General features: G+C 58.5%; 2 protein-coding genes across 2 annotated transcripts in view; one reads left to right on the top strand and one right to left on the bottom strand.

The window, feature by feature from the left end:
- SND1 (staphylococcal nuclease and tudor domain containing 1) overlaps positions 1-26,970 on the top strand; it is a 505,775-nt gene that overhangs the window by 407,941 nt on the left and 70,864 nt on the right. The gene's annotated exons all lie outside the window — the stretch shown is intronic.
- On the bottom strand, positions 20,834-25,942 carry LRRC4 (leucine rich repeat containing 4). The gene has a single exon (XM_073329020.1). It carries the CDS (start codon positions 24,255-24,257, stop codon positions 22,320-22,322), a length of 1,938 nt encoding a protein of 645 aa, XP_073185121.1. The 5' UTR covers positions 24,258-25,942; the 3' UTR covers positions 20,834-22,319.

Below are 26,970 nucleotides of genomic sequence, written 5' to 3' on the forward strand. Positions count from 1 at the left end.
GATGTCGTGCTCCTTGACCTGTGTTTCAACTTCTCCTCCCCGCTGGGCAGCAGTCTCCCCATGGAGCTGCATGACCCTGCACGCACTGGGGCCTGTGTGGGGGAGCTGCTGTGTGCCAGTACCTGGCATGCCACGTGGGTTTGTAAGCTGTGCTTTGCCTGCCTGGCTGGCTGGGCAGAGGGGTCGAGGTGGGGCTCTGTTCCTCCTCTCTGTGCTTCCAATCCAGGGGCAGGTGAACCGGGCCCACGCCCTGAGCAGTGCACAAGGTGCTGCGGTGCCTTTGCAGCGGGAGGTGACTGCCAGGGAGTGGGGCAGGGGCAGGAATTGCTGAGATGCCAGCGGGGTTCCTCTGTGCAGGAAGGGTCATGGCCAGGCGTAGCCCTGGCCCGAGTCACACGCAGCTTTCCTTCCCTCCAGCCTTTGCGGCCCGCACCAGATGCCGAGGGTGCCTGGGGCTGGCGGGGGTTGGGCCTGGCATGACTCTGCCAGCTGTCCTTGTACCTGGCGCACTCCTGCCCAGCACAGACAGACGGTACAGAAATGAACCAGCATCAATTTTCTCTGGCTGCGCCCCCGTGGAATTGAGATGTTCCACCCAGGCCGGCGCCGGAGGCTGTCAGGTTCCAGCTTTAACCCAGTTTCCAAGGTTAAAGCTCTGCAGGCCCCTCAGGTGTCCGGAGTGGGAGGAACTCCACGTTCGGCAAAGCAATCCCGGTAATAAACAGCACTTAGCGACAGCACAGTTGCTAAACGGTTTATGCAGATGTACACAGCAGCAGCCAGTGTTCCTGCCAGGGAATTGCTTGGGGAGGGGGGAGCAGCAGCCATGAAATGCCCCCCACCCTCCCAAAAGAAGCTTGAAGTGCAGACAGCAGCAGCTTAGAAAACTCCCAGCAAAGGGGGCAGAAGGTGCAGCAAACGTCTCCCAGCGGCAATCCCGGCATGAGCCGGCCCCACGCTGCAGGCCCGGCCTGGCACTCTGCTGGCACAGAGGCTGCGTCCTAGCAGGAGGGGGGCTTTTCCGGGGCTTTTTTCCCAGTGAATTCCCCTTTCGTGAGGGAGAGGCACCTCCTGGCCTAATGGAGACCGTGGCCCTGGCATCTCGCAGGGAGCCAGCCGGGTTCGCTAGCCCTTGGGCTGAGGGCTTGCCAGTCATGCTTTTCTAGCACTGCCTTCCCTCTGGGGAAGCCAAGGCTGCTTGGCCAAGAGAGCCAGGGTCACCGCAGCAAAGCCTCCGGCTGCCCTGGCTGACCGGGAGCTCACCAGCCCCCCAGCCTTAGCCCGGGGAGAGGCAGGACTAGCAGGGGGTGGCAGTGTGGGGGTGGCATGGAGCAGCGCGTGGGCTCTAGCCTAGGCCCGTAGGGAAATTAGGGGTTTCCAGATCCCTGCAGATTCCTTTCCACCGCTGAGGCCACTAGCCCCCACCACCAGCCCTGGTGTCCCCCCCAATCCCACCCCCCAGTTCTGCTAGTGCCTCTCAGCCCTGACCTGCAGCCCCCTGGTATTCCATCCCCGCCACCTGAGTTCTACCGGTGCCCCTCAGTCCTGACCCGCAGTTTCTGATCTCCCCTACTGTGCCAGTCCCGAGCTCCCTCCCCACAGCACCACCCCCCTGACCCACGGCAACCCCTGCTGTTCAGGCAGTGGGCGTCTCTGGGGAATCGTGCTGGTGGCATTGGGCGGGGAGGGGAAATCCCCTCCAGGATCAGCCCCCGTTCCATTTACAGCGGGGTCTGTAGGGCGCTGCGGGGCATAGCCAGTCCCTCGCACGGGGGGCGGGAGGGGTTAATGTTGTGAGAGACACTCCAGGGGTGCGATTGGTTGCTGATTTAGCACAGGGGTCCAGTGTGTTGGCACTAGCTGTTCATCTCTGCGTGGGCAGCTTGGTGGTCTTGCTCCTGGATATTTTTAAACTTGGCAAGGACGTCCGGCTGCCTGCACACCCGCCGCTGCCTCTGGCTCCACAAGTCGCTCCCATCCCGGAGCTGGCTGCTCCGTTTCTCCCTGCAAACATTGCCCTCTGCACGCAGCGCTGCCCCTGGCGTGTGGGGGCAGGGGGCGAGCCGGCCTGGGCCCCAGGAGAGCCTTTCTGCTTGGACACAGCACCAAGAGCTGGCTCTGGTGAGCTGATGCTGCCAGGCCCTGGGTGTGTGCTCAGCTCTGCTGCCTTCACACCGATTCCGGAGTCCACAGCCTCCCTCCTCCAGCGCGAATCCCTGGTATGTAGTTCCTGGGCTGCCTCTCTCCTCGCTTAAATATGTTATGTGATCACTTAAGCACAGCTGACCAACCCCCTCTCCCGGCCACGCCACCTCAGCTGGCTGCTGCCCTCCAGCACGCCTTTGTTTCAGGCTGCCTGGTGAGCCCCGCTGGGGCTGGTTCACCTGCCCGCGCCAGCCTGGCTTAGTGGGCTGCAAGGCAGAGGAGAAAGCTGGCTTGGCCGCTCCTTTGACCACGGCTCGCAGCTGCTGTTCCCCACGCTGGAAGGCAGCCTCGGGCGTGAGAACTTGTAGCACCAGCTCTACGGGCGTCTGGGATTCGCACCTGTAATCGTCTGTAATGGAGAGCGTGTAGCTGGTGGCAGCCTGACGTGGCTGGAGAGCGGAGCTGAGTAGCGCCAGCCTGGCAGGTGACTTTGCTCCATGCCAGCGAGATCCTCAGCGGCTTTAAGTGGAGGGAAGGGGGCATTTGGTGTTCCCAGGCCTGGGTGCTGATCCTCTCTCTTTGTGGAGCTGGGAAGGGGGTTAAACCCGCTAGCATAACCCTCCCCTCGCAGCCCAGCATGGCCCAGCCAGCGTGCGTCCCCAGCCCCAGAGCGCGTGGGGCCAATGCAGGGCAGGACGGCGCCTTGGCCAGGCTTGTGTGTACACTCCGTGATCACTGGCATGGCCTAGAGCAGCACCTCGTGTGCTCAGCTGGGTCCTCGGGAGGCGGCACAGGTCTGTCCTCTCTGTGGTGTGCCCAGGGCAGGTGCTCCTTGTGGATCTCCTCCCCCCACCCCCCCTCGTTTGTAGGGTTTGTCACTTGAGCACCTGCCCATGCACTGGGCTGATGGGGCTTGACTTGGGTTTCCTTCGTGGGCTCCAGAACCTCCCACGAGACAAGGGGAGGGGCGGGGGCGGTTGTATGCAAGCTGCGGGTGCAGCGCTGGCTTTCTGCTTCGGGGAGCCAGGTCCAAGCTCAGCCCATGAAAGGAGATTGGAGGCCTTGTACTGCTGAGTCTGAATTATAGATCGTCACACAACAGGGCAGGTGTGGGGAGCCTGGGGCTGCAGGTCAGGATTGAGGGGCACCGGCGCAGCGGGGCGTGCGGGGGGCCCAGGGCGGGGCTGGCAGGGGGCTGCGGGTGGGGCGCGAGGGGCACCGGCAGGGCAGGGCGTGCGGGGGGCCCAGGGCTGGGCTGGGCTGGGCTGGCGGGGGGCTACGGGTGGGGCGCGAGGGGCACCGGTGCGGCAGGGCGTGCGGGGGGCCCTGGGCTGGGCTGGCGGGGGGCTACGGGTGGGGCGCGAGGGGCACCGGTGCGGCAGGGCGTGCGGGGGGCCCAGGGCTGGGCTGGCGGGGGGCTGCGGGTGGGGCGCGAGGGGCACCGGCAGGGCGGGGCGTGCGGGGGGCCCAGGGCTGGGCTGGGCTGGCGGGGGGCTATGGGTGGGGCGCGAGGGGCACTGGCGGGGCGGGGCATGCGGGGGGCCCAGGGCCGGGCTAGCCCAGGATGGGGTGTTATGTAGTAAAGGAGGCTTTAGTGAAGATTTCCAGATGTCCTGGCCGGGCTGCCGAAGGCCTTGGCGCAGCCTGAGGTGGGCTGGGAGCCTGCATGAATCCGTCTCTGACCTTTGCCCGGTGCTCCAGGGCATGGCTTGTATTCGCCAGTTGGGCAGAGACGTGGCGGGGAGGCACGCCGGGCTGCCTGGCGGTACCAGCTCAGGAAAGGCCGGCCCATCCCCCGCTCACTACTGCTTACACCTTGGCTGCCACCTGCCGGCGCTCTGAGGAGTGGGTGCAGGGGCGCTCAGTTTCGCCGTGACCCCGTGAAGTGCCCGGTAACTCCTGGCGGTGCTGGCCTCGGGTCCCTACAGCGCCTCTTGGGGTCGTTCGCTGGGTCGTAGCCCAAGCCAGCTCCGCGCAGATCCCAGCAATAAGCCTTGTGCCTTAGGGCCAGCCTGGCACGGGAGCGGGGGCACAGACTGGAGGGAGTTCAGAGAAGGGCCCCAGACGCGACTGGGGTGCTGCTCCCCTGCCGGCTGGGAGGGAGGCGACGCCAGGCGCACGGCGCCATGCTGAGGTTGAATTACACCAGCATCTTGTCTTGCTGTCTGTGCTGCGGGATCTACTCTGCGCCAGGAGAGGGGTGGGCAGCTGGACTCGTGGGCCTCTGCCATCCCCGCTCCTGGGGGCTGCTGGCTGGGCAGGCAGGACATCACGGGGTGGGTTTTCCCTGGACGAAGGGGGATCCGCGTGCTCCAGGATTAATCAGGAAGGGAAAGGTCACTAGCACCATCTGTAGCTTTCTGTAGCGGCATTGTTCGGACAGACAGGCTGCAGCAAACATGCCAGCTCCAAGCCCGCGCGCCGGGCACTGCCAATGGAACTCAGCTGCCCACGGCCGAGCGAGCTCAAGCATTGGGTCTTTGTGCAGATTGATCCGCATGTTAATGCCAGCCCAGTTTCAGAGGTTGCCGTGAACTGCAGCTCGTTTATGCCGTAATTTAATTAAACTCCTCTTTCCTGTGTGTGTTCCAGAGCAGGGAGGGAGCAAGTTGGCATTGTCGTGACGCCCTTGTCGTGCCAGGCCCCTCCAGAGAGGGGCACTACAGCCAGAAAGCTCCTCTCTGAGCTGGCAGCAGCCCAGGCATCTGCTCCCACCCCCGATACAGAGGCTCATTGGCTGAGCTCCCCGTCGGACAGCTGGCTGCTCCAGCGCTGTGGCGGGGGGAAAGCTGCTCTGGTTAGCCCCTCGCCTGGCAGTGGGGCAGCACCCGGTCCTGCGCTGACCAAGACGCAGCAGCCATCCATTGCTCTTGCAGACGACATGCGTGTCTGAGAGCAGCTTTCCTCTGGCCCGGGGTGGGCAAACTTTTTGGCCTGAGGGCCACATCTGGGAATAGAAATTGGATGGCGGGCCATGAATGCTCACAGAATTGTGGTTGGGGTGTGGGAGGGGGTGAGGGTTCTGGCTGGGGGTGTGGGCTCTGGGGTGGGGCTGGAGATGAGGCGTTTGGGGTGTAGGAGGGTGCTCTGGGCTGGGCCCGAGGGGTTCAGAAGGTGGAAGGGGGATCAGGGCTGTGGTTGGGGCACGGGGAGAGGGTCAGGGATGTAGGCTCCGGGTGGCAATTACCTCTCAGAAGCAGCGGCATGTCCCTTCTATGCGGAGGTGCAGCCAGGCGGCTCTGCATGCTGCCCCGCACTCTGCCCGGTTGGCAGGCACCATCCCTGCAGCTCTCATTGGCCGTGGTTCCCAGCCAATGGGAGCTGCGGGGGCGGCACTTGGGGCGGGAGCAGTATGCAGAGTGGAGCCTGCTGCATGGCCCCACTCCAGCTCCATGTAGGAGCTGGAGTGGGGCCATGCTACTGCTTCCAGGAGCCTGCTCCCGGGCTGGAGCACAGGAGCAGGGCAAGCCCCAGACCCTGCTCCCCAGTGGGAGCTCGAGGGCCAGATTAAAACAGCTGGCGGGCCGGCGCCTGCCACTGAACCGCAGGACATGGAATGATGAGCGGCTGCATGGAGTATACCCAACCTCCCCCTGGAGATGCTGAGCCCCACTGAGAGCAGGGTGGCAGGCGGGCTGGGAGTCAGCACCTGGGCTCTATCCCTGCTCCAGCACCCACTTGCTGCGTGATCTTCGCCAAGTCGGTTCCCAGTCCGTAAAGCCAGTTGAATAATCCCCCCTCCAAGGTGAAGGATTGACCCCATGCTGGGGAGAGGCTGTTCACCGGGGGGAGGATGAGCCGGGAACTTACAAGCATGCTGCAGTGATGACATGGCCATGGCAGAGCCGTGCCGCAAGGAGCGTGAGGGAGGCACAGATAGGGCTAAAAAAATTCCCACCCTTGGAAACTCTGGGCTAAGCACAGTGACCTCCATGAGCCCCAGCAGCCTCCCTTCCTGCTGCCCTCATTGGTGCTCTCGCCTGCTGGGGCGCTGTGTTTTGGTGGCCACTGCGTCCTTAGCCGCCCATGGCCTGGGGCCTGGAGAATTCGTGGGGCCTGGAGAATTTCCCCTTTACTCCTCCCACCGTCCGAGTCCTGCCTCTCACCCCACCCCCGTTCCAATCCAGTGCTCCAGAGCCAGTCAGTGCACCCCTGGCCAGAGGGGGGCGCTGGAGAGACAGCTTAGCTCTTGGCAGATTCTGTGCAGCGCTGGAGGCTGGAGGTGTGGCGGGGGAGACCCGAACCGAGCTCTGTTCAGCCCTTTAGAGCAGGCTCTGCCTTCTGGGGCGCTGGGAGGAATGACCTCTCTTTAATAATGGAAAGGTACCCTGGGAACCCCGTCCTCTTCCCCTCCCCCACACGACAGGCCCGCGCGCACCCCGATGCGTGCGCACCCAGCTTTGGAGTTCAGCAAAAGCAGCTGCTCTGCCGGCTGCAAGGTGGCCAATTTCTGCGAAATGAACGTGGTTGGGAGGGAGCGCGCTGCACCGCGTGCTCGTTGTATCAGAATCTACCTGGGGGATTTTGCTTGAAACCATCAGGATGGGGAGAGATTCTAATGAAACGTAGGTGATAAAATCACTGTGGAGGCCGTTCCGGGTCCCGCGGGGTGGATTATTGTCACGCTGCAGGACTGAAAAGCGATTTCGGGCCGAGCCCTTGACCCCAGTGCCATGTTGCTCTCAGGGCGGGCGTGCGCACGGGGGGTGGGAGCGGACGGGTGGTGCTCATGGGAGGCACTTTGCAGGCTTCCAGGACGCAGGCTCTGGTTCTCAGGTTGCCGACCTGCAGAAGTGAAGCGGCAATTCAAACGGCTGTGCTGGGTATTCTATAAAGCAGGGTGGAGAGTTGGCCGTCTGGACTCCTGGGTCCCATCCCCGCTATGCAACCACTCATTGGGTGACCTTGGGCAAGGCTCTGTGACTCAGTTTCCCCGTCTCTGGTATTGGGATGCTGCTGATTGTAAAGCACTTGGGTAAAAGGGAGGAGTGTTTGCCCAGGATGGCGCTGCTGTCTGGTATCGGGGCAGCCCGCTGACCCCTGGAGCGTCTGAATTCAGAGTGCGAAGCTGGCAGGGCCTGGCTGCACTGCTATCTAGGGCAGAGGGCTATGGTGCTGGAGTGCAGGGCAGGGGGCTTGCTCCCAGCTACCTGCTGCTGGGCACTTGGGGGTAGGTGGGGATTATGGGATTTAGTGTCGCTGCAGTAACCGCATCACAGGGGACCCAAAGTCCCTCCCTATGCTGTGTAACCCAGCGGGTGGCAACACTAAACCCGGCACTGCGTCCCAACGCCTGCAAGCCCTGGGCCCCGTCGGTCACCAGCCATGCTGCCTGTGACACGGGCCACGTTGGAGCCAGCCAGGCTGCTGAGCAGGTGCGACGGGGACCAGGCTCTGAGGAGCACAGGGTTCGTGTCCTTTAGGGACTGAGGCAGCGTGTCCGCACCAAGCAAGAGCTGGATATCTGGGCCAGCCAGGCTGCAGGGTGCCCCATGCCAGCCTGAGCAATGAGGCACGTTCCCTCGGCTTCTTCGGTGATGGTGTGGAGGGGCTGCCCTGAAACCCCCGGAGAAGGAAGAAGCGGTAGCATCTCCTCCTGGCACCGTGGCCCAGGGCACTCAGCCGGGAGGATGTTGTCTGTGTGCCTGGGTGGGCACGCACCCTGTGGTGGGAACGTCCTGCAAGAGGCCCAGGTGGAGAGCGCCATGCAGGGAGGGCTCCCAGACCGACGCCAACATGCGGGACTGGGAGGTCCCCAAGTCAGGGCTCTTGGCAAAAGGCTGATGGCCAACGGGCCACTGCTCTCGTGGGGATCGAGAGCAAGGAGACGGGCCATGGTGCGTCTAGCCAGTCAGCACAGCAGGGGTGTGGATTAGCCACCAAGGCAAGGCCAGGGGCCAGTGAACAGCACTGTTTAAACAAACGTACAGAAGTACTTCACACAGCGCGCAGTCAGCCTGTGGAACTCATTGCCAGGGGATGCTGTGAAGGCCAAAAGAATAACTGGCTTCAAAAAAGACGTAGGTAAGTTCCTGGACAATAAATCCATCAGTGGCTATTAGCCAAGCTGGTCAGGGATGCGACCCCATGCTCTGGGTGGTCTTAAGCCTCTGTTTGCCAGAAGCTGGGAATGGGTGACAGGGATGGATCACTTGATGATTCCCTGGTCTGTTCCTTCCCTCTGGGGCACCTGGCATTGGCCGCTGTCAGAAGACAGGACACTGGCTAGAGGGATTGTTGCTCTGACACAGCTTGGCCGTTGTATGGTCTGGTGCTGTTCTAGCAGACCACCGTGGAGGTCTCCAAGATGTGAGAGCAGGGGGACGCTGCACCCTGGAGAGCGATCACCAAGCCAGAGCCTCACCCGAGAGCTTGCTGAGAGAGCAGTGTGCAGGAGCCAGCAAATGGCAAGGCAGGGAGGTATTTCTCCAGGCGCCTTCCCTCGGGTTCTGCGGCTGATGAGGCTGACACGGAAGATCAGGAGGGAGCAGTTCAGTGCCTTCCCCAGGATTCCTCGCTGGCTCCAGAGGCCTTGGCTGCTCTCGGAGATGGCGCGCCCTCCAAGGATGAATCCTCTTCCAGCCAGTGCCCACGGTGCCGAGATCCTGAGGTCTGAGCCTGGTGGCTGAGTAGAGCCGGAGGCGGGGCCCGCGGGGCCATTGGATCATGTGCTGGCCAGAAAACACTCTGCCTACTGTGCCAAACACCCATGTGGCACCTGAAAAGAGAGCGTGGCTCCAGCCCTTGGCATTCAGCACGCCCACTGGCTCACACCCCAGTCCATCCTGCCGCATCCGAGGAAGAGGCAAGAACCCTGCAGTAGCAGCTAGGGGATAATCAGCCCCCCATGAAGGTCTCTTACCCACCCACCCTCAGCCCCCGGCAGAGATTGGCTTTAGCCCTGAAGCTGGAGGTTTTATATCCACTCCATTAGCTGTAACAACTCTGGATAATTCTTGTGATCCACTGAAATGTCCATTCCCTCTCTGAATCTTGCTAAGTCTTGACCTCAGTGACATCCAGTGTCAGGGAGTTCCACAGGCTAACGTCACCTTGTGTAGAATAAGTATTTCCTTTTTTTATCGGTTTTCAATTTGCTCTTGAATGGAGCCAGGCTGAGCAGATGCTCCTGAGCCCCCATCTCTGTCTGTCTCATTATTTAGTCCTCGTTCCATCCATCTGGTCTTGCATGTCCTCACCCACTGCAGCCCTTTCTGCAGCATGAGCAGCCTCCTACTTTGTAACCTCCAGGGGCAGCTCCTCGGTGGCCAGTGCTTCAGCCTGCCTGGCTTTGGAGTTGGAGGGCTGGGGATGTTCTTAGTAGCTCCCACATGTGATGATTTAACTGGGAATTGGTCCTGCTTTGAGCAGGGGGTTGGACTAGATGATCTTCTGGGGTCCCTTCCAACCCTGATATTCTATGATTCTATGATTCTATGTGCTGCCCAAGAATAGAGAGGTTCGTGCCTTGGAAGATTTCACAGCTGCTGGAAGCTCAGTGCTTCACAGCTCCTTGAGGGCTGCCTTGCACCCCAGAGAGCCTCTGGCACATGTTAGACATCAGGAGAGCCCTAGAGATCTACCCGTGTCCAGGGCAGGGCCAGGATCCCATCTCCACATGGGTCTGTGATTGCCCCAGGACAGCAACCAAAACACAAGGAGTTGTCGCCATCTGTCCAGAGCCCCTGCCTGCTGGACTCAGCCACAGCCCAGTCTGACAAAAGGCTCTCTCCTAGCAGCCTCTGAGACATCCTTTGGCACCAGCATCCTCTGCCGTTGCCACCTACCTATATGGCCTGGCTGCATGGCTCGTATGGCCTCCATGCCCCTCCTCCGCTCATCCTTGAGCAGTGGGGCCCCCAGCTCAGAGCGCAGGGATTCACCTTCCTGTCCTCGCAGCGTTCCTCCCCTCACCTGCTCACTGCTCTGACCCTCTCGAAGTGGTGTTGTGGGTGGCAGGTCTCTAGGGCCAGAGGAACTGTTCCGTCCCTTGGGATCCTTTGTCCGGGGTATTCCCCGAGCACGCCTGTACTCTGCCCCCGCGTTGGGATCAGTGGAGCTGCGTCTGTTGTTCGCAGCCAGCGTTAGGGAGCTGAGTCCAGCTGGGCTGGGGCAGCACAGACACGCTGCTGCCTCAGAGAGCTCACGGCCCTCAAGACAGAGGAGCAAGGCGCAAAGAAGCAAAGAGACTTATTCAAGGTCACCCAGCTGGTCGGTGGCAGAGCCAGGAATTGAATGTAGGTTTCCTAGGCCAGCGCTTTCCCTGCTGCTGCCCGCTGGGCCCCTGAAATCCAAAGCTGCAGCTACCCCAGCCCAGTCTGCAGAGAGGATGAAAGAGAAATGGACCAGCAAGGCCAAATATCCCTTTAAAGGAAATGCTGGTGGAGAAGAGCTGACCGGATAAGTCTCTCTCTCTCTCTCCCTCCCCCTCATCCCCCAAATTCCAGGTCTCTTGGGGAAGGGGGTAGGATTTACTGGCCATGCCCCTGAAGGTTCAGGGTTAAAGCAGGGATGCTGGAGTGGCTGGAATAACAGCCTACCCTGTAGCAAGGCCATTTGCTTTGGGGGAATGACAGCCTGGCTTTGATGAGTTCCTCTCCACAACTTGCCCCTCAGACGAGCCAGAGCTCAGGGAAACCCATGTCAGCAAAAGGACCCAGCTGCTGAGAGTCTTCTAAAGAGTAACTGTCTGTGGGGAAGAAGAGAGGCGTTGGGACTGGGGGATCAGCCAACAAAGGAAAGTGGGGGAGGTGCAATGCTCCCTCAACTTCCGGCGTGCGCCTAAAGAGGGTTGTTACACACACACCCCCCTGTGCTACCATAGCAGGGGAACAGAAACCAACCCATGCAAATCAGTCTGACTAATGAAAGCATTATTGTGGTTATGTGAGGCTCGCTAGCCAGGGGCTACAGAAGGGCCACCGTCTGATTCCTCGGGCTGCTGTAAAAGTGCAGAGTAGTTCTCCTGACTCCAGGAGGGTCGCTGGGGTGAGCGAGCTCAGAATCTGACACGGGACGGCCACCCCGCAGAAGGTTCAGGTGCGTGTGTGTTTGCACACTTGTAGAGCCCATCGCTGCTCCAAGTGTGACATGCTTGCACGTGCGCATGGTCCATCCACCGGCGCTTGCTCCAAACTATCTTCACCCCTCCCCCCGTTCCCTTCAGTCGCTCCCCTGTCCCTACCTTGCAGCCATACGGCACCTTCCTTCTCCAACCTTGCAGAAGCCAACTGACTGGGGAAAACAGGCTGTCATGTCACCAGCAGTGGAGTCCATTGGGAAATCAGGGAGGCTGATGCTAATAGGATAAAGTATTATTCCGGCTCCTTTACATCCCAGGAATTGTCTCCTGGCGGGAGCAATAGCTTACAGCTCGTAACTGCTCCCTGGGGCGCAGGCCAAGCAGGGTTGAAAATAGCCTGCACTGGGTCCCGTCTCCGTGGTCCTGTCTGAGCATTTACCTCTTAGTGGGTGTTTCCTTTGACACCAGCACCGGCCACTCCGCTGGCAGAGCTGTAGCCTGCTCTCTGGCTGGGAACAGCGTAAGAGCTCTCTTGAAATGGTTAGGCTCTCTAGGGTGAGCGGGCAGAGCCGTTCGTGGCCTCAGCCCTCCGGGGAGGGGAGTTGTTGGGATGCCAGAGGGAGCGTGGACGTGCCCACCTAGTGGGGAGAGAAGAGCCTTGGTGGGAGAAGTGGAAACCAAATACCTTCTAATTTTCCTCGTCTGGCAGGAGAAGGGGGATGCATTTTTAAAATATTGTCTCTGGCTGGCTGCTGACTCACCAGCCAGGTGAAGCGAGCGAGCCTATGACTAACCCAGCGCTAGCTAATTTTGGGGAAGGATCACGTTCGGATTGACAACAGCCCTCTAGCAGTTGGTTGTGCTGGAAGAGGATAAATGGCTTGTGGTTTTATAGTCGTATTGCACTCCTGGAAACAGTATCTTCTAATTTGTGTGTGCGTCGTACCTCGCCACTGCAGATCTCACACACCCACACGCTAGTACACACGAAGTTTTGTGCGATATCTCTACGCATTATAAATATTAAACTATATCAATGTAATGTACAGAGCTGTAGGCAATCTACAGTATGTAGTAGGGACATTACAATCACACAATATATGTAAATGTGTATTATCTAGATTGCATATGGATAATACACATGCAGAATAGAGACATTTAACTCTATACACTGTAAAACCATGAACCATTTATAGTTACATACTAATATATGACACTCATATTATGTGTGTGTGCGAATATGTGTATGTATATGTAAAAACTGGAGACTAAATGTAATCATTAAATTGTGAAATACAGGGATGTAGGCCTTTAAACTCCTCCATAATTGGCTGAAGTTGCTACCACCCATCTGATGAATGTGTACGCACCAATATGCACATGGTGTATCTTTCATGGGTTACTTTCATAGGAAAACTACCATGGGCTATAAAGAGATTCTAATTACAAAAAATAAATAATTTAAAAAAAAAATTAAATGCATCTTTTGTGTCCCTCATTGCGACACGTGGGCACCTCTTCAAAGTAGAAAAACTCCAGGGGGTGGGACTACGAGACCCCCCACAAGGGTGCGTGCCAGTCGGCTGCTGCTACTGTAAACTCATGCAGATCTGCAAAAACATCCGCAGCAACGAAGCCAAAAATATCTGCAGCAGTAAGAATAATTAACGTTAGCCCCAGCCGGGAACTGTGTGGAGCGTCTCGGAGCCCGCTTAGTCTGAACAGCCCGGGTGCTTTGGCATCAGCTTGTCCGTGTGTGGGGAATGTCCCCAGAGGAGGGCATCCGAGTGCTCCTTAGAACGGGCCGGAGCACCAAGCGGCCCCTCGCTGCATACCGGCTGGGTTCCACTGAGAAATTGCTCAGAATCCAGGCCAGACTCCCGAATGCCGTGTCTGTGACAGGACCCATAATTCCTGCCGCATGGGGTCACCCTAATCCTGCCCCCCCCCCCCACGGCAGCTGGGCTGGGCCCATTTGGGAAGCTCTTTCGGAGGGGAGAGTGACCGAAGCCAAGGAAGGACTCCTGGAAAGGCAACTGGCCCATTTTAAGGCTGTAAGGGAACTATTTTAGCCTGAGCTCCTGCCTACGCAGCTAGAGGATTTCACCCAGGGATGCCGCACCGGAGGGAAGGATTTTCCTTCTGCAAAGCATGGTTTGACTCTGAAAAGTCACTGGTGCTGTCTCCTCGTCGGATTCCATGGTTGTGTCACACTGGTGCCATAACAAATTTGCTCTGTTTCAAAGTAAACGACTGCTTGTTTTTCCCCTAGCTGCCAGCCTTGCAGATTCTGCCTGGGCTGTAGGAGGCAAGCTGTGATCTTTCCTGTTCAAGCATCATCACCGGTGAGAGAGAATCCTGCTAGCCAAATTCAGTCCTTGATGACATCTGTGGAACTCCATTGTCTGCAGTGCAGGCTGCAGGGGCTCAGCCGAAGCCCTGCGATTGGCACGTCTCAATGATGCTCGAAGAGGCACAGAGCCTCCCCTTTGGCTGTGTTGGCTCTGCAGGCTGAAGGGGAGTAAAAAGGAGTGGCAACGGTGTTGTCATTAAGGGCAGCCGCTGGGAGTCTGAATCCGCTCCGGGAGCAGATCTGCTGAGCTTACAGTTATTTGTCAGTCGGGCCGCCCTGGAAAAACTAGCCGCTTGTCCTAAGTGCTCTCCACTGGGGCTAGCCCCACCTAGCCCTTCGCAGGAACCCACAAAGCTGGCCCAGTGTGAGGCTGGTGTCATGTTTCCTGTGGGACTCCCTGCAGTCACGTTGCCCTGTTCTCATCGTCCACAAGAACGGCACTGAAAGCCAGAATCACGCGGGAATCTGTCTCGGAGCCCGACACATGCCCTAGCCCTTGGGCACAAGAAATGCAGCCTCAGCCTGGAATGGCTGGGAGAGGAAGAGGGTGAGAATACCTGCTCTCAATAGATGGCCCCGGCAGCCTCGCCGGCAGCAAAGTGGCCTCTGTCCCAACCAGCTTCCTCCTGGGAGGTGCCAGCAGCTCCCCACAGCAGCGTGGTGGTCGAGACCCCTGCCAACGCCATCCCAGAACGGGGAGGCTGTGGCGCCGGGGCGGATTTCTCTGCGTTGCTGCGACATGTACTTCTTTTGAAAATGCATCTTCTTTGTTAGTAAATATTTGCCTTTTGCAGGCAATGCAGCTAATTGTGGCGTGTTCCCTGGTACAACCTGGTGCTGTGACGGGCGGGGGTGGGAGGGGCGCAACAGGTCTCGCCAGTGACTCATTGAGAGAGTCCAGAGCTGGGGAACCCACCTAACCTGGCTGTCGTCCTGCCCCTGAGAGCCCTAATCCCGCTGACACCTTGGACAAGTCACTTCCCCGTCCCTGTGGCCCATCTCTCAGCCACGGGCAGGAGCCAGTGTCATGCAGTGGTTCCCTCGCGCATGCTCACACAGCAAGTATAGCAGAGCCGGGGGTGTGGTACGGAAATGTCTCTAAAATCCTGTCGCTTTTCGTGGGAGAATCCAGCCGCTGTTCTAGGTTGGTCTAAGCCTGCGCCCGCGTCATTATGCCATTGGTTCAGACACAACACAGCCTGCATCGTGCAGGGGGTTCGGCTCGCTGGCCCTTGCGGTCCTTTCTAACCCCGCCACTCTGCGACTCTGTGATCGCCTGATAAACTCGCCAGGGCTTTTTGCCCTGGGGGTGCCTGACCTCTGGGTTTTGGGAATCCGGGCCGGGTTCTGAGCTGGCTTCCGGGCCTGTGTCTGGGGTCTCTGTGGTTGGCATGCGTGGCACTGGGTATGCCTGGAGCCGGAGTGGGTGTGTCTGGGGGGTTGTGCTGGCCTCGAGGCGCCGCTTGTCTCGTGCTGGAGGCGACGGGGAAGTATTCAAAGCAGCTTTGACAAGGACTCCAGGATGCGACGTTAGGGCCTTGCACTGTCTGCCAGCAGCACTAACGATGCACAGGGCCTGGCCCAGCGAGGTCTCCTCGCTCCTGAGCGATGCGCAGAGGGAGTGCCCTTCCCAGGCTGCTCTAATCCACCCTGGGTGTCGTCGGAGCAAGTGCTGCCCTGGGAGGTTCTACGTTTCCTCTGCTGTCCATGCGCCCCTCCTGCAGCCCCCTTCACCGCAGCCCTGCCCCGGGGGCCTGGCTCCCTGTCTCAGAGTCCTGTACTGCAGGCCATGACTGGTATGGCAGAGGAATAGCTCAGATTGCTCTGCCTGTCCCTTCTCCTCTCTCCCCACCTTGTCCGTGTGATCCGCAAGCTGCTCCCTCGATAGGGGGCTCTGCTGGCAGGCGCGGGGGGCAGGGAATGGGTCCTGGCCATTATGGAAACTGTTTCCACCCCATTGTGGCTGTTGGCTGTGTTCCTGCATCTCCCCTGGACGCCTGCCCGGCTTTGCTAGGAATCGCTGGCTTTTTGGGATTCCTTCTAAAATAGCTTCTGAGTCTTGACTCTCAGCCCCCCGATTCCCAAACAAACTGGGGCGGGGGGGGGTGCTGGGGTGAGACCAGCCCTGGAGTCATAAAACCATTCCAGTGCCTGCTTGACTGTGAGAAATCAATGGTAAAGGCTTCGGCCCAGAATCCCCTGCAAAGATTGTCCTGCTCTCCATCCCCGTACACCTCCCCTCTGGCTTCTCCAGCTGGCCTGGGCTGTTGGCTGATCAGCCATGTCTCTGCAGCCCCTGAATAAACTGCCTCCTGTAGCCTTAATTATTACTGAACGATATTCAGGGAGCAAAGTTTGGCAGCGCTTCGGGAGGAAGGGAAGCGAACGAGCTCTCTGCTCTCTGCTGCCTCTCGCAGCTGTAGGGCTCTACCGCAGCCATGCTCTCGGGCAGCAACTCAGCCCCGGCCAAAAGCTCTCCCCTCGCCGGAGCGCTGAGATGCTTGCTTTCCACCGCAGAACTGAGTTCCTGAATAGAGAGGCGGCAGTTCGTGCTCTCCCTCTAAAGTCATTTTTTTTGCTATAAGCAGGAACATTATTTGCTTTGGTATTTTAATGTAAAGCCCAAATTAAAACTAAGTGCTTAAATAAAACCACTATGTGGCTCCAGCCCGATCCCTGTCTGTCTGCCGATGTATTAAAGGGTTTAGGGGGAGATTCCCCCCCACCCCCAGTCCTCCCAGGAGTAGGAGGGCGGAGGCAAGACTGGGGGAGGAGACCACAGAGCAGGAAGAGCCCGGAGCACAGACCTAGTTTGTGGCTGAGCTGAAGCAGAAATCCGAACAAAGTGGTGCAGCGTTTTCATTAGCCGATCAGCCGGAGTGATAGAAGCCGGCCGGGAAGATAAAATCAGACACATGTTTTGACAGAAACACTCCCAGTTTCCACAAAATAAATAAATAAACCGACGAAATTAAACGTACAGAACCCCAGCAGGAAGCTCCTGCAGGCGCTGTCAGAGTCTGAAATGTTGGAGCGTTTGGCTCTGCAAGGTGCAGAGGCCACGAGGGTGGGGGGCTCCCCCAGTGGTTTGGGGTCTCTGCAGCCTGGGGCAGGAAGGTTAATGACCTTCCTGCCTTTGCTACAGGATTGCGAGGTACTGGCACCCCCAAGACACGCAGCCTGCCCTGCTCGCTTCCAGGACACAGTCTTCTCCTGCTTGGCCCAGGCCTCTGTCCTGAGAGTCAGACCTTTGGACCTGGCCATGTGCCTGGCAGGCTCCTGCCACAGAGCCAAAATCAACAGTCATGCTCCCTAGACACATGACCCCAAAATGCTGAGGTGGGTGGAAACACTCAGCAATTTGTTCTTTAATTAGAGAGAATGGGGAGGCTCACCAGTCTGTGCTGAGCCCAGTGCCATCCTGTCTCAGGGGCCGTGACTCCCCACCCTCGCCCCTGGGGTTCAGCAGGCCATTTTTTCTGCAGACAGAGCCTTACCCCCCAGCAGGTGTCCAGTGAGAAGTCTTGCTGGGGTATCAGTGCCCCTGCCTGCAGGAGGAGACTCCCGGAGATTGCCTGGCTGTGCTTCCTCCAGCTGGCGGAGGGGTGGGGCCATTTGCCAGGAGATTGGAAATGAGCCCTCCCCTTCTCCAGAGCACGCTGGCTCCTAGAGGGAGGGGATCCCTCTCGCTCCGCTGAGTCTGGGGCCTTGACAGGGCTGCAGGTTGATTTGGGGTTTAGCTCAAGGCTCCTCCTGGATGTGGTGTCTTGGCAAAAGTTGTCTTTAGGTCAGGAAGGCAGGAACTCTCTGGGTACAGCCAGCCACCCACTGCCCTGTTTCTGTGGGTTGCGATCCCCAAGTCCCTGGCGGGGTGTGGTGGCCTGGCAAGTCCTTTGTTCTTTGGCTGCCATTGTCGTCTGGCTGGACTTCCTCTCCTTGCAGCGTCCCAGGGCAAGTGGGGACAGGTTTAACTTTCTCTGGGCTTGGATCAGCACTAGTGATTCTCCCGTCCCCCCCAGTCACGGGGAACTTCTCTGTTGATGATAGCCGCTGCATGGCGGTATGAGGGTGCTCAGTGATCCCATTCCTTGCAGCTGCCAGCCTGGCCCATGGCCCTACGGGGTGTTTGGGCAGGCAGCTGGCTCGCTAGGACGGCCAGGGTCGGATCAGAGCAGGGACCACTCCAGAGGTGAGGCCTGGCTTTGGCTGGCCTGTTCTGTCTCGTTCCCACACCAGCCCAGCCCCGCGCACGGCAGCCTGCAGCACGCACCCTCCCCTGGAACAAGCTTGTGAGTGATTCATTCATGGATTTAGCCCCTCTCTCGTTTAATGACAAATTAATATTTTACAGCAGGGGAACCTATAAATCACAGCATTAACTGCCTCACCTGTGTCTGGCTAGGGAACTGGACCCTATCCTGCCTTCCATGCCCAAGCGCCTGGCTCTGCAGCTCTGCAGAATGGCCGGTGGACACAGTATTCTTGCCAGCAAGTTAAAGAAGTATGGGCTGGATGAATGGACGATAAGGTGGACAGAAAGCTGGCTAGATTGTCGGGCTCAACGGGTAGTGATCAATGGCTCCATGTCTAGTTGGCAGCCGGTGTCAAGTGGAGTGCCCCAGGGGTCGGTCCTGGGGCCGGTTTTGTTCAATATCTTCATAAATGATCTGGAGGATGGTATGGATTGCACCCTCAGCAAGTTTGCAGATGACACTAAACTGGGAGGAGAAGTAGATAGGCTGGAGGGTAGGGATAGGATACAGAGGGCCCTAGACAAATTGGAGGATTGGGCCAAAAGAAATCTGATGAGGTTCAACAAGGACAAGTGCAGAGTCCTGCACTTAGGACGGAAGAATCCCATGCACCGCTACAGACTAGGGACTGAATGGCTCAGCAGCACTTGTGCAGAAAAGGACCTAGGGGTGACAGTGGACGAGAAGCTGGATATGAGTCAGCAGTGTGCCCTTGTTGCCAAGAAGGCCAATGGCATTTTGGGATGTATAAGTAGGGGCATTGCCAGCAGATCGAAAGATGTGATCGTTCCCCTCTATTCGACACTGGTGAGGCCTCATCTGGAGTACTGTGTCCAGTTTTGGGCCCCACACTACAAGAAGGATGTGGAAAAACTGGAAAGTGTCCAGCGGAGGGCAACAAAAATGATTAGGGGACTGGAACACATGACTTATGAGGAGAGGCTGAGGGAAGTGGGATTGTTTAGTCTGTGGAAGAGAAGAATGAGGGGGGATCTGATAGCTGCTTTCAACTACCTGAAAGGGGGTTCCAAAGAGGATGGCTCTAGACTGTTCTCAGTGGTAGCTGATGACAGAACAAGGAGTAATGGTCTCACGTTGCAGTGGGGGAGGTTTAGATTGGATATTAGGAAAAACTTTTTCACTAGGAGGGTGGTGAAAGACTGGAATGCGTTACCTAGGGAGGTGGTGGAATCTCCTTCCTTAGAAGTTTTTAAGGTCAGGCTTGACAAAGCCCTGGCTGGGATGATTTAGTTGGGGATTGGTCCTGCTTTGAGCAGGGGGTTGGGCTAGATGACCTCCTGAGGTCCCTTCCAACCCTGATATTCTATGACACAGGCCTTTCCAGCCCCCATGTGTGGACCAAGCCCAGCTGGCAGGAGTCCCTGGGAAAAGAACTGTGCGTTCAGGCGGCAGCTCCGTCTGGCCAGTGCACAATGAGGAGCTGGCATCGGTTGGCACGAAGAAAGTGACCGAGGGTGGAGGGAGCTTGCTCCTTACGTCTCATTCTCAGAGTCTGGAGAGCTTTGGCCCGTCATGGTTAGGACAGATTTTGGGAGGATCAAGCCGTGACCCATTATGGTGACTAAAGACGGTCGCTTTAATAGCCCTCATAGTGCTGAAATTCCCTTCAGCAGCCCTCTCCCGGAGCCCATCTCCTGGCGTGGGGACAAGATGAAATCCCTACGTGGCTGGAGGGTCCAGCATCTTAGAGCCGGACGCTTGTGCTGCTGATCTCGCTTTGGAGCCAGGGAGAAGGCAGCTGAGAAAAGGGCTAATGCAGGATCCCCCACCATTGGCCAGGAGACCCACCATTGCAGCTCCTAGCAGCAGGGCTATCCCCTCCTCCCCCTGACACACACAGCTAATGGGCTTTGTCCCTCTGCACTTCTCCTTCCAGCCCCCACGTCCCTCGCCGCCTGCAGAGCCCCCGCACCAGGCACGGGCTCTTCCTCCCAGCTGCTTTTCAAACGGCCTGTGCTCCCTGGGAGAATTTCCTTTCAGTACAATTTCTCTGCTGGCCGAGTCTATTGAGGTGCAGCACTCACGCCAGCTAATGGACTTGCGCAATGGCTGCCTGCTCTGGCTTTTGCTGAAGGGGTCTCCATGCAATCAGCGGGTGGCCTCCCCTGCCCCATGGATTCCTTGCGTAACTTCTAATCAGTCCAGCACTGACAGCCGGGTGCTTTCCCTGCAGAAGGGGTCGGCCTGATTCAGAGGCTCCGGTTCAGGGAGCAGGACCCGAGTGAGGGAGGCCGTCAGCTAGCCCTGCACTGGGTTGGCCTTTTTCTTGTTTTTAATAAGATCCTGCCAGTCCTTGTACAATTTAATTCTGACATGTAAACTAGCCCAGGCCGGGGGCTGTCAGCATCTGCAGCTTAACATGTGTGAGGCTGGGGAGAGAGCACAGGCTGTCTTGTCTGTCCATCCATCCAGCCACTTTCTGGCCTTCCTCACCATCCTAGCTGCTTCCCTGCGCCCACCGGCTTGCTCCAGGACTTCCCCCTCTATGACACCAATATGCTAACACACGCCTTGCTAAGCCACCAGGCTCCCATTCAGGAAGCCAGCCCTCCGGGCACCATTAACTTGTTTAGGATGTGAATGTAAATAGCACTCAGACAGGCAGGTAATCTAATACCCTGCGATGGAGAGAGCTGCTGGGAACCCTGAGCAAGCGTTAATTGCCCAGCAATCCCGAAGCCAGGGGAAGGGGGCGGGGAGCTGGCTTATTGCTTGGTGGGGGGCGGTTTGATGAGGTTGCATTTATTTCTCCCCTCTCCTCCGGCAACTCAGCAGGGCTCGTCACTCCTCACTGGGCACCCACTAAGACCAGGGCCCTGCACCAGCCGGGAAGATGCTGGACTCAGCTGCGGTTGCTAGCGCTCACAGTGGTTTTGTTTAATTTGAGGAGAGGCTACAGCCAGCTTTAAAAATGTTCAATACTTTTTTTTCTCCCCTATCCCCCCACTTTTCTGACCAGTACCAGGTCAAAACCCTTTGGATTTGATTCTGTTTGATTTCCTCCTTGGGTCAGCTGGTCAATTTAATCCGTTAGGGACATTTCATTAAAAATTTGAACAATGTTTATTAAAATACAAAAATACACTTGATTCTCAGAGTACAGTCAGATTGTTCTGAAGTTGCTCTTTCTGTTCTCACCCTTTAGATTTGAATCCTTTCACTTTGTTTTTTAAAGCTCAGATAAGAAAGGAAAGTAGTTACATTGTTTAAATGGACCAGAAGGAAATGCGCACGGCCTCCCCCCAATGCTCCCCTGCTCCCCAAACACCTTTCACGGGCTGCTTTGGGGGGTAAATGTGACAGGGAGGAGAGCCTTTTTCCCCCTTCTAGGGTTCACCAGATGCTCGCGTGAGCAAGAGACTTTCTGGCAATATGACGATTCCCCCATGCGTAATCTGGTTGCATTTCTATAAACGAGAGTATTTCTGCCTTGCAGCAGCTCCGGTCTGTTTTTCTCCCACCCCTCCCGCCCCCACCAGTTGACAGATATCTAAAGAGCCCTCAATTGATTGGGGAACCCCAGCAGTTTGGGAGGGGGAAAAAGCTTCATCTCTTGCCACCTTAAAAAAGATGGAAAAAAATCATAAAATTGGAGCATGGTCTACAATCATCTGTCAGCTCTCCTGCACCATAGCCACACACACACACACACACACACCCCGCTCCCCCCTCTACCTGCTTGGATGTCCCCTCTAGCCAACCTGACCTAACCTTCCCTCGCTCCCTTCCCTCCTGGGAAAGTCAAAGGCGCACACACACGCTCCCTGCGCACAGCGGGTTAAACTGAACTGCAGGAATCTGGTGCAGTGTGGAACCGTTTGACTGAGAGCGACGCCAATTTCTCTCTCTTTCACTGCTCTTTCTGTAGAAGCTCTGTTGGGTTACATGATACCCACGGAGCCGGTACACACGGGCACACGCACAGCCCTATTGAGATACATGGCAAATGTTGGCATTTTTTTCTTTAATACATATATATATTTAGCCCCACGGTCTGTCCATCTCTCCCCCACCCACCCACACAAAAAACCCATTATTGCATTTGTAACATTTTGGCACAGTACAAATTCTTGGTGCGTTTTTTTCCTTATTTTTTTAAATAAGATAAATCTGTAAATATCGATGTTGGGCTTTAAGAAAAGATCTTTAGAGAAATGGGTTTGTGTTACCGCGTTCTGTGGAGCAGCTTCTAAAAACTGATACTTCCTTCCCCCGCTTCCCGCCTGTCCCTTGGCTAGTTGTGTTCTCAGCCTCACTCCAGAAAGTCATTCTGGCATCTTTTTCATTTTGTATTTTGATTTTGTCCCCCCCACCCCCCTCTTTTTTTTTTTTTAAATAGAACTTACAAGTTAGAAAATAGGTTTTTTAATTTTAATATAATCTGCTTCTCTTATCAGCCCATAGATTGAATATATAAGCATATACAAGAAAAAAAGTCTCTCCCCCACTCTGTACAAAAGTTGCTGTCTTTTTTTTTTTGTTTTGTTTTGTGCATTCTATTGCATTTATAATTTCTGAAAAAAAGTCATATTTGAGTTTCCTGTACTTTGTCCTTGGTGTGGGTCTGAATTATATACGGTTCAGAGAGGGTGGTTACCGTGGGGTGTAACGAATTCCCCAGGCTGTTTTCTGTCCAGTGGGCCCCGTGTGCCGGTTTGTAGGTGTTGTAGCTAATATGGTCATGAATTGTAGGCAACACAACCGCCCCCTCACCTGATACACTGGCCGGGGCCGCCGGGGCCGCCGGCACGTCCTCGTCCACCTGGATGATCTCCACGGTCCGGGCGGCCGTCGCCGTGCTGCGCTGTTGGTGCCGCTTGCGAAGTTTGTAGAAGACAATCAGCATGGCCGCCGCCAGCAGCGTCACTGTCACAAAGCAGCCGATGATGATCTTCGTGGTCTTCATCACCTCGTCCAGGCTGGTCTGCGTCTTGTCGCTGGTATCCGCTGTGGGCACCGCCACCGGCTTGGGCATTTTGGTGGTCTGGATCAGCACGGTGGTGGTGGTGGTGTACGCCGGCTGGTACCCTGTCGAAGTCGTTGGCACTGGCTTAGTGAATTTCGGGGAGATGTCTTCGGGGGAGATCTCTGTGGTTTCCACCGTGACGGTGGTGAAGAAGCTGTAGTTGGAAGTGTTGAGCTCGGCCGTGCTCACGTTGAGGTAGGCCGAGGCGTTGGAGTTCCCTGCCACATTGGTGACCATGCACGTGTAAACCCCAGTGTCCGTTAGCAAAACGTGGGAGAAGTTCAAGGTCCCGTCATTGAGGACGGATATCCTTGGGTGGTTAGACGCGTGGCTCAGAATGGTCCCGTTAGGCAGCAACCACCTCACAGAGGACATGGAGGGAGTCCGGCACTTGAGCTCCGCCACTCGTCCTTCCGAGATGTTTAGATCCATGGGGGCGTCCATGATAAAGGGTGCGGAGCACTGGAAGGAAGTCTGGTCCACCTCCACCAGGAACTTGCCCCTCATGTGCATCGGGGCATGGCAGCGCCCGCAACAGGTGGAGTTGGTGGGGATGTACTCCCGCAGCCACCAGGAGAGCCACAGGATGTCGCAGTCGCAGCTCCAGGGGTTGTGGTGCAAGTGAAGCTCCACCAGGTATCTCAGGGGGGCAAAAAGGTCATGCGGCAACGAGGTCAGGTTATTGTGGGCCAGGTTGAGCTCCACCAGCGAGGTGAGGTCGTCGAATGCGTTCCGCTCAATCAGGCTGATCTGGGAGTTCATAATCCACAACTTCTTGAGAGACTTTAACCCATGGAAAGATCCTGGCTTGATGTCAGGGAAGTTATTCCCCGACATCTCCAGTTCCTCCAGCCCCACGAGGGGCGTGAGGTTTGGCATGTCTTTAATGTTACACATCCCAAGATTAAGGTACTTCAGGTTGTATAATCCTTCAAAAGCCCCCTCAGAAATGTACTCCAGCTTCTTGAGCTCGCCCAGGTCCAAGCGCATGAGGGACGGGACCCGGTTGAAGGCGTACGAGGGGATGCTCTCGATGGGGTTGTTCCTGAGCCACAGCTCCCGCAGCTTGGACAAGTACTCAAAGGCCCCGCTCGGGATGACGGTCAGCCAGTTGTCAAACAATTCCAGCGTGTTGAGACTGGCCAGCCCATTGAAAGCACCCACCTCGATCTGGCGGATGGAGTTCCTGCCCAGCTGCAAGACCTCCAGGTGGTGCAGGTGCCGGAAGGTGTCTGCTTGGATCAGCTGGATGTTGTTCTCCATGAGGTTGAGATAGCGGGTGTTGGAAGGGATGCCCTGAGGGACCTCCGCCAGGCCGCGGCGCGTGCACACCACCTTGCTGAACTGGTTACTGCAGGAACAGACGGAGGGGCAGTTCGGGGCTCCGGCCCAGACAGCTGCTGCAGACAGAATCCACACCTGCGCCGTGAGGTAGACGACCGAGAGCAGGGCAGCATTCCAGGTGTGGTGCACAGTTACCTGCCACAAGAGCTTCATGATGTGGCACGTACATAATTCACCATCGTCCGGGATTTGGCACAGAAAGGAGAAGGGGCCCTATTCCCCCAGCTTAAACCAGCTGTTCATTCCTCTCGCCAGCTAACAAAGGGGCGGGGGGGGAGGGAGGGAGCTGGGGTGGGGGGATCAGGGGAAAATGGGGTGAAGAAAAATAAATAAGAAACAAGGCAAAGCACGAGCCCCCCCAGCCGAGCCCCTGCTCTGTAATTGGCACCTGCCTGGGGAGGAAGGGGTCTGTGCGCTGCTCTTTAAGCTCTCACCGCAGGACGCCGCTCCATCCTCCCCGTCCCCTCTCCGGTTCAGTTTTGAATTAACAAAGGGGAATAAGGGGGAGGGGGAGGGGGAAGGGGGGTGAAAGACAAAATGGCTCCTAGTAAATCCAGAGCAGGAGCTGGGAAAGCAGCGTGGCAGGAGCCCGGCGGGAGGTGAGGCCGGCTCGGCTAGGCAGGTGCATGGTTCCCTCCTGCCCCGGGGAGCAACTCTGCCAGCGCTTTGCACATTTGTCCTTGGCTCCGAGCGCCGGCTGCTGCCAGCAGCTGCTGGGGCTGGTGCTCCATGGCCGGAGCATGCACCCGGCCCCCCGGCCCCCGCCCCCGCCGGGAACAGCCAGACAAGGAACCAAAGAGAATCGTGCTCTCTGCTCGCTGCCCCTTTGCCAGCCTCTTCCTCTGGCCCCGCTCGGTCTGTGCTCGCCCCCCTCCCCGCGGGGGGCTCTGCTGGGGATCGCCGGAGGCTAGCGGCAGCCCATCGTGGTCGGTCGCTCTTGGCAGCTGGGGCAAGGGGTCACTCTGCACGCCCCCCCCCTTCTTCCGCGTGCGGGGCTGCGGTGCCTGGCCCGGCTGCAGCCTCCTCGCGCTTGGCGGCGACCCGGCGGCTTCCCTGGGGAGGGGGGCGCGCGGCCGTGCGGCGGGGGGGCCGCTCTGGAGTGCCGCTGTCTCGCTGGGGGGAGTGCACCAGCGCCGAGCCCCGCGTTAGCCCCGAGCCCCGGCGCAGGATGGGCAGGGCGGCGGGCTCCCCTCCCGGGGCCCCGGCCGGCTCCCCCGCGGCTCTGAGGCGGTGAGGTCGGGCGCCAGCCTTCCGGTGCCGTTAACGTCTTTGTTGCCCGTCGACTGCGGCGGGAGGAGGCGGAGGCGGGGCAGCGGCGGCGGCGTGAGAGGCACCGGACCCCGGTAACATCTTCCCTTCCTACCCGCGCCGGCGGCAGCCCTCTCCCCCGGCGCCCGGGCTCCCCGCGGCGGTGCTGATGCAGGCGGCAGCCGGGCAGGCTGCGCTCTCATCCTTTTGTCCTTCAGTGGGAACGCGGGTGTGCTGCTGACGCATCGTGTGCTGGGCAGAGCGGGAGCGTGATGCAGGGCTCGCAGCCTCCCCCTCCTCCGCCTTCCCTCCAGGGGTTAACGGCCAGGCTGCCCTCCCTCGCTCCCTGCACGGAGGGCCAGGGAGCCGTGCCTGCCGGGAGGAGCGGCTTCGGTGGGTGCTGCAACAGGAGGCAGGGTGGCCGCGGACGGGGCGCTCCCCCGGCTCTCGGGGGAAAGGCCCCGCGATGCCCTGCCGAGCGCGGAGCGGGCTGCTGTCCGGGGGCCCGCCTGGAGGCCTGGGCCAGGGGGCGGCGCAGGGCCAGACGCAGGCAGCACGGCAGCCGGGAAGCCTGGGCTCAGCCCGTTCCTCTGCCTCCCCCACGGGCTCTGTCCCGCCCCCCGGTTTCCCAGGTGCCCGCGTTCCGCCGAGGAGGGGCGTGCGGCTGGGTGGCTTGGGGGTAGAACGGCCATGTCCCAGGGCTTGGGGGCGGGAGGGTCTCTGAATTCAGTTGGCCCATAGCCCTTAAGGGTACTGAGGGGTGGCTGGAGCTGCGCCGTCCCGTGACCCCAGGGGGAGGAGGGGTGTCAGGCGTCGCCCCATCCCGTGACCGGCGGGGGAGTGGGGTCGCCCCGTCCTGTGATCCGGGGGGTGGGGGAGGTGTCTGGATTCTCCCCATCCTGTGACCCTGGAATGGCTCGGGGGGTGTCTGGAGTCGCCCTGTCCCCTGACCCTGGAATGCTGGGCGGGGGGTGTCTGGAGTTGCCCTGTCCCGGGACCTTGGGGGGCAGTTGTCAGGTCACCCCATCTCCCCCCCCCCCCCCCGTGTGTGTGTGTGAGTCTGGAGTCACCATCGTCCCGTGACCCCAAAGGGTAGAGGGGGGGTCTGGAGTTGTGCCATTCCTTGAACTTGGGAGGAGGGAGGTGTCTGGAGTCACCCCATCCTATCATCGGGGGGAGAGTGGCCCCGTGGGGGGAGGAAGTAGCGGGGGTTGCCCTGTCTCATGACCCGTGTATGTGTGGAGTCACCCCGTCCCAGGGGTGGGATCTGGAGTCTCCCCATCCCTTGACCCCAGGATGGGCAGGAGGTGTCTGGAGTCACCACCATCCTGTGATCCCGAGGGGTAGGGCGGTCTGGAGCTGCACCATCCCTTGAACTTGGCGGGAGGGAGGTATCTGGAGTTGCCCCATCCTATGATCGGGTGGCAGAGAGTGGGGTCACCCCGTGCTGTGACCCCGGGATGGGCGGGGAGGTGTCTGGAGTCGCCCTGTCCCTTGACCCAGGGTGGGGGGGTCACCCTGCCTTATGACCCAGGGTGGGGGTGTCTGGAGTCGCCCTGTTCCGTGACTGGGTGTGTGTTTGTGTGTGTCTGGATTCACCCTGTTCCGGGGGAGGGGG

This window comes from Lepidochelys kempii, chromosome 1, assembly GCF_965140265.1.
Source record: "Lepidochelys kempii isolate rLepKem1 chromosome 1, rLepKem1.hap2, whole genome shotgun sequence".
NCBI lineage: Eukaryota > Metazoa > Chordata > Testudines > Cheloniidae > Lepidochelys > Lepidochelys kempii.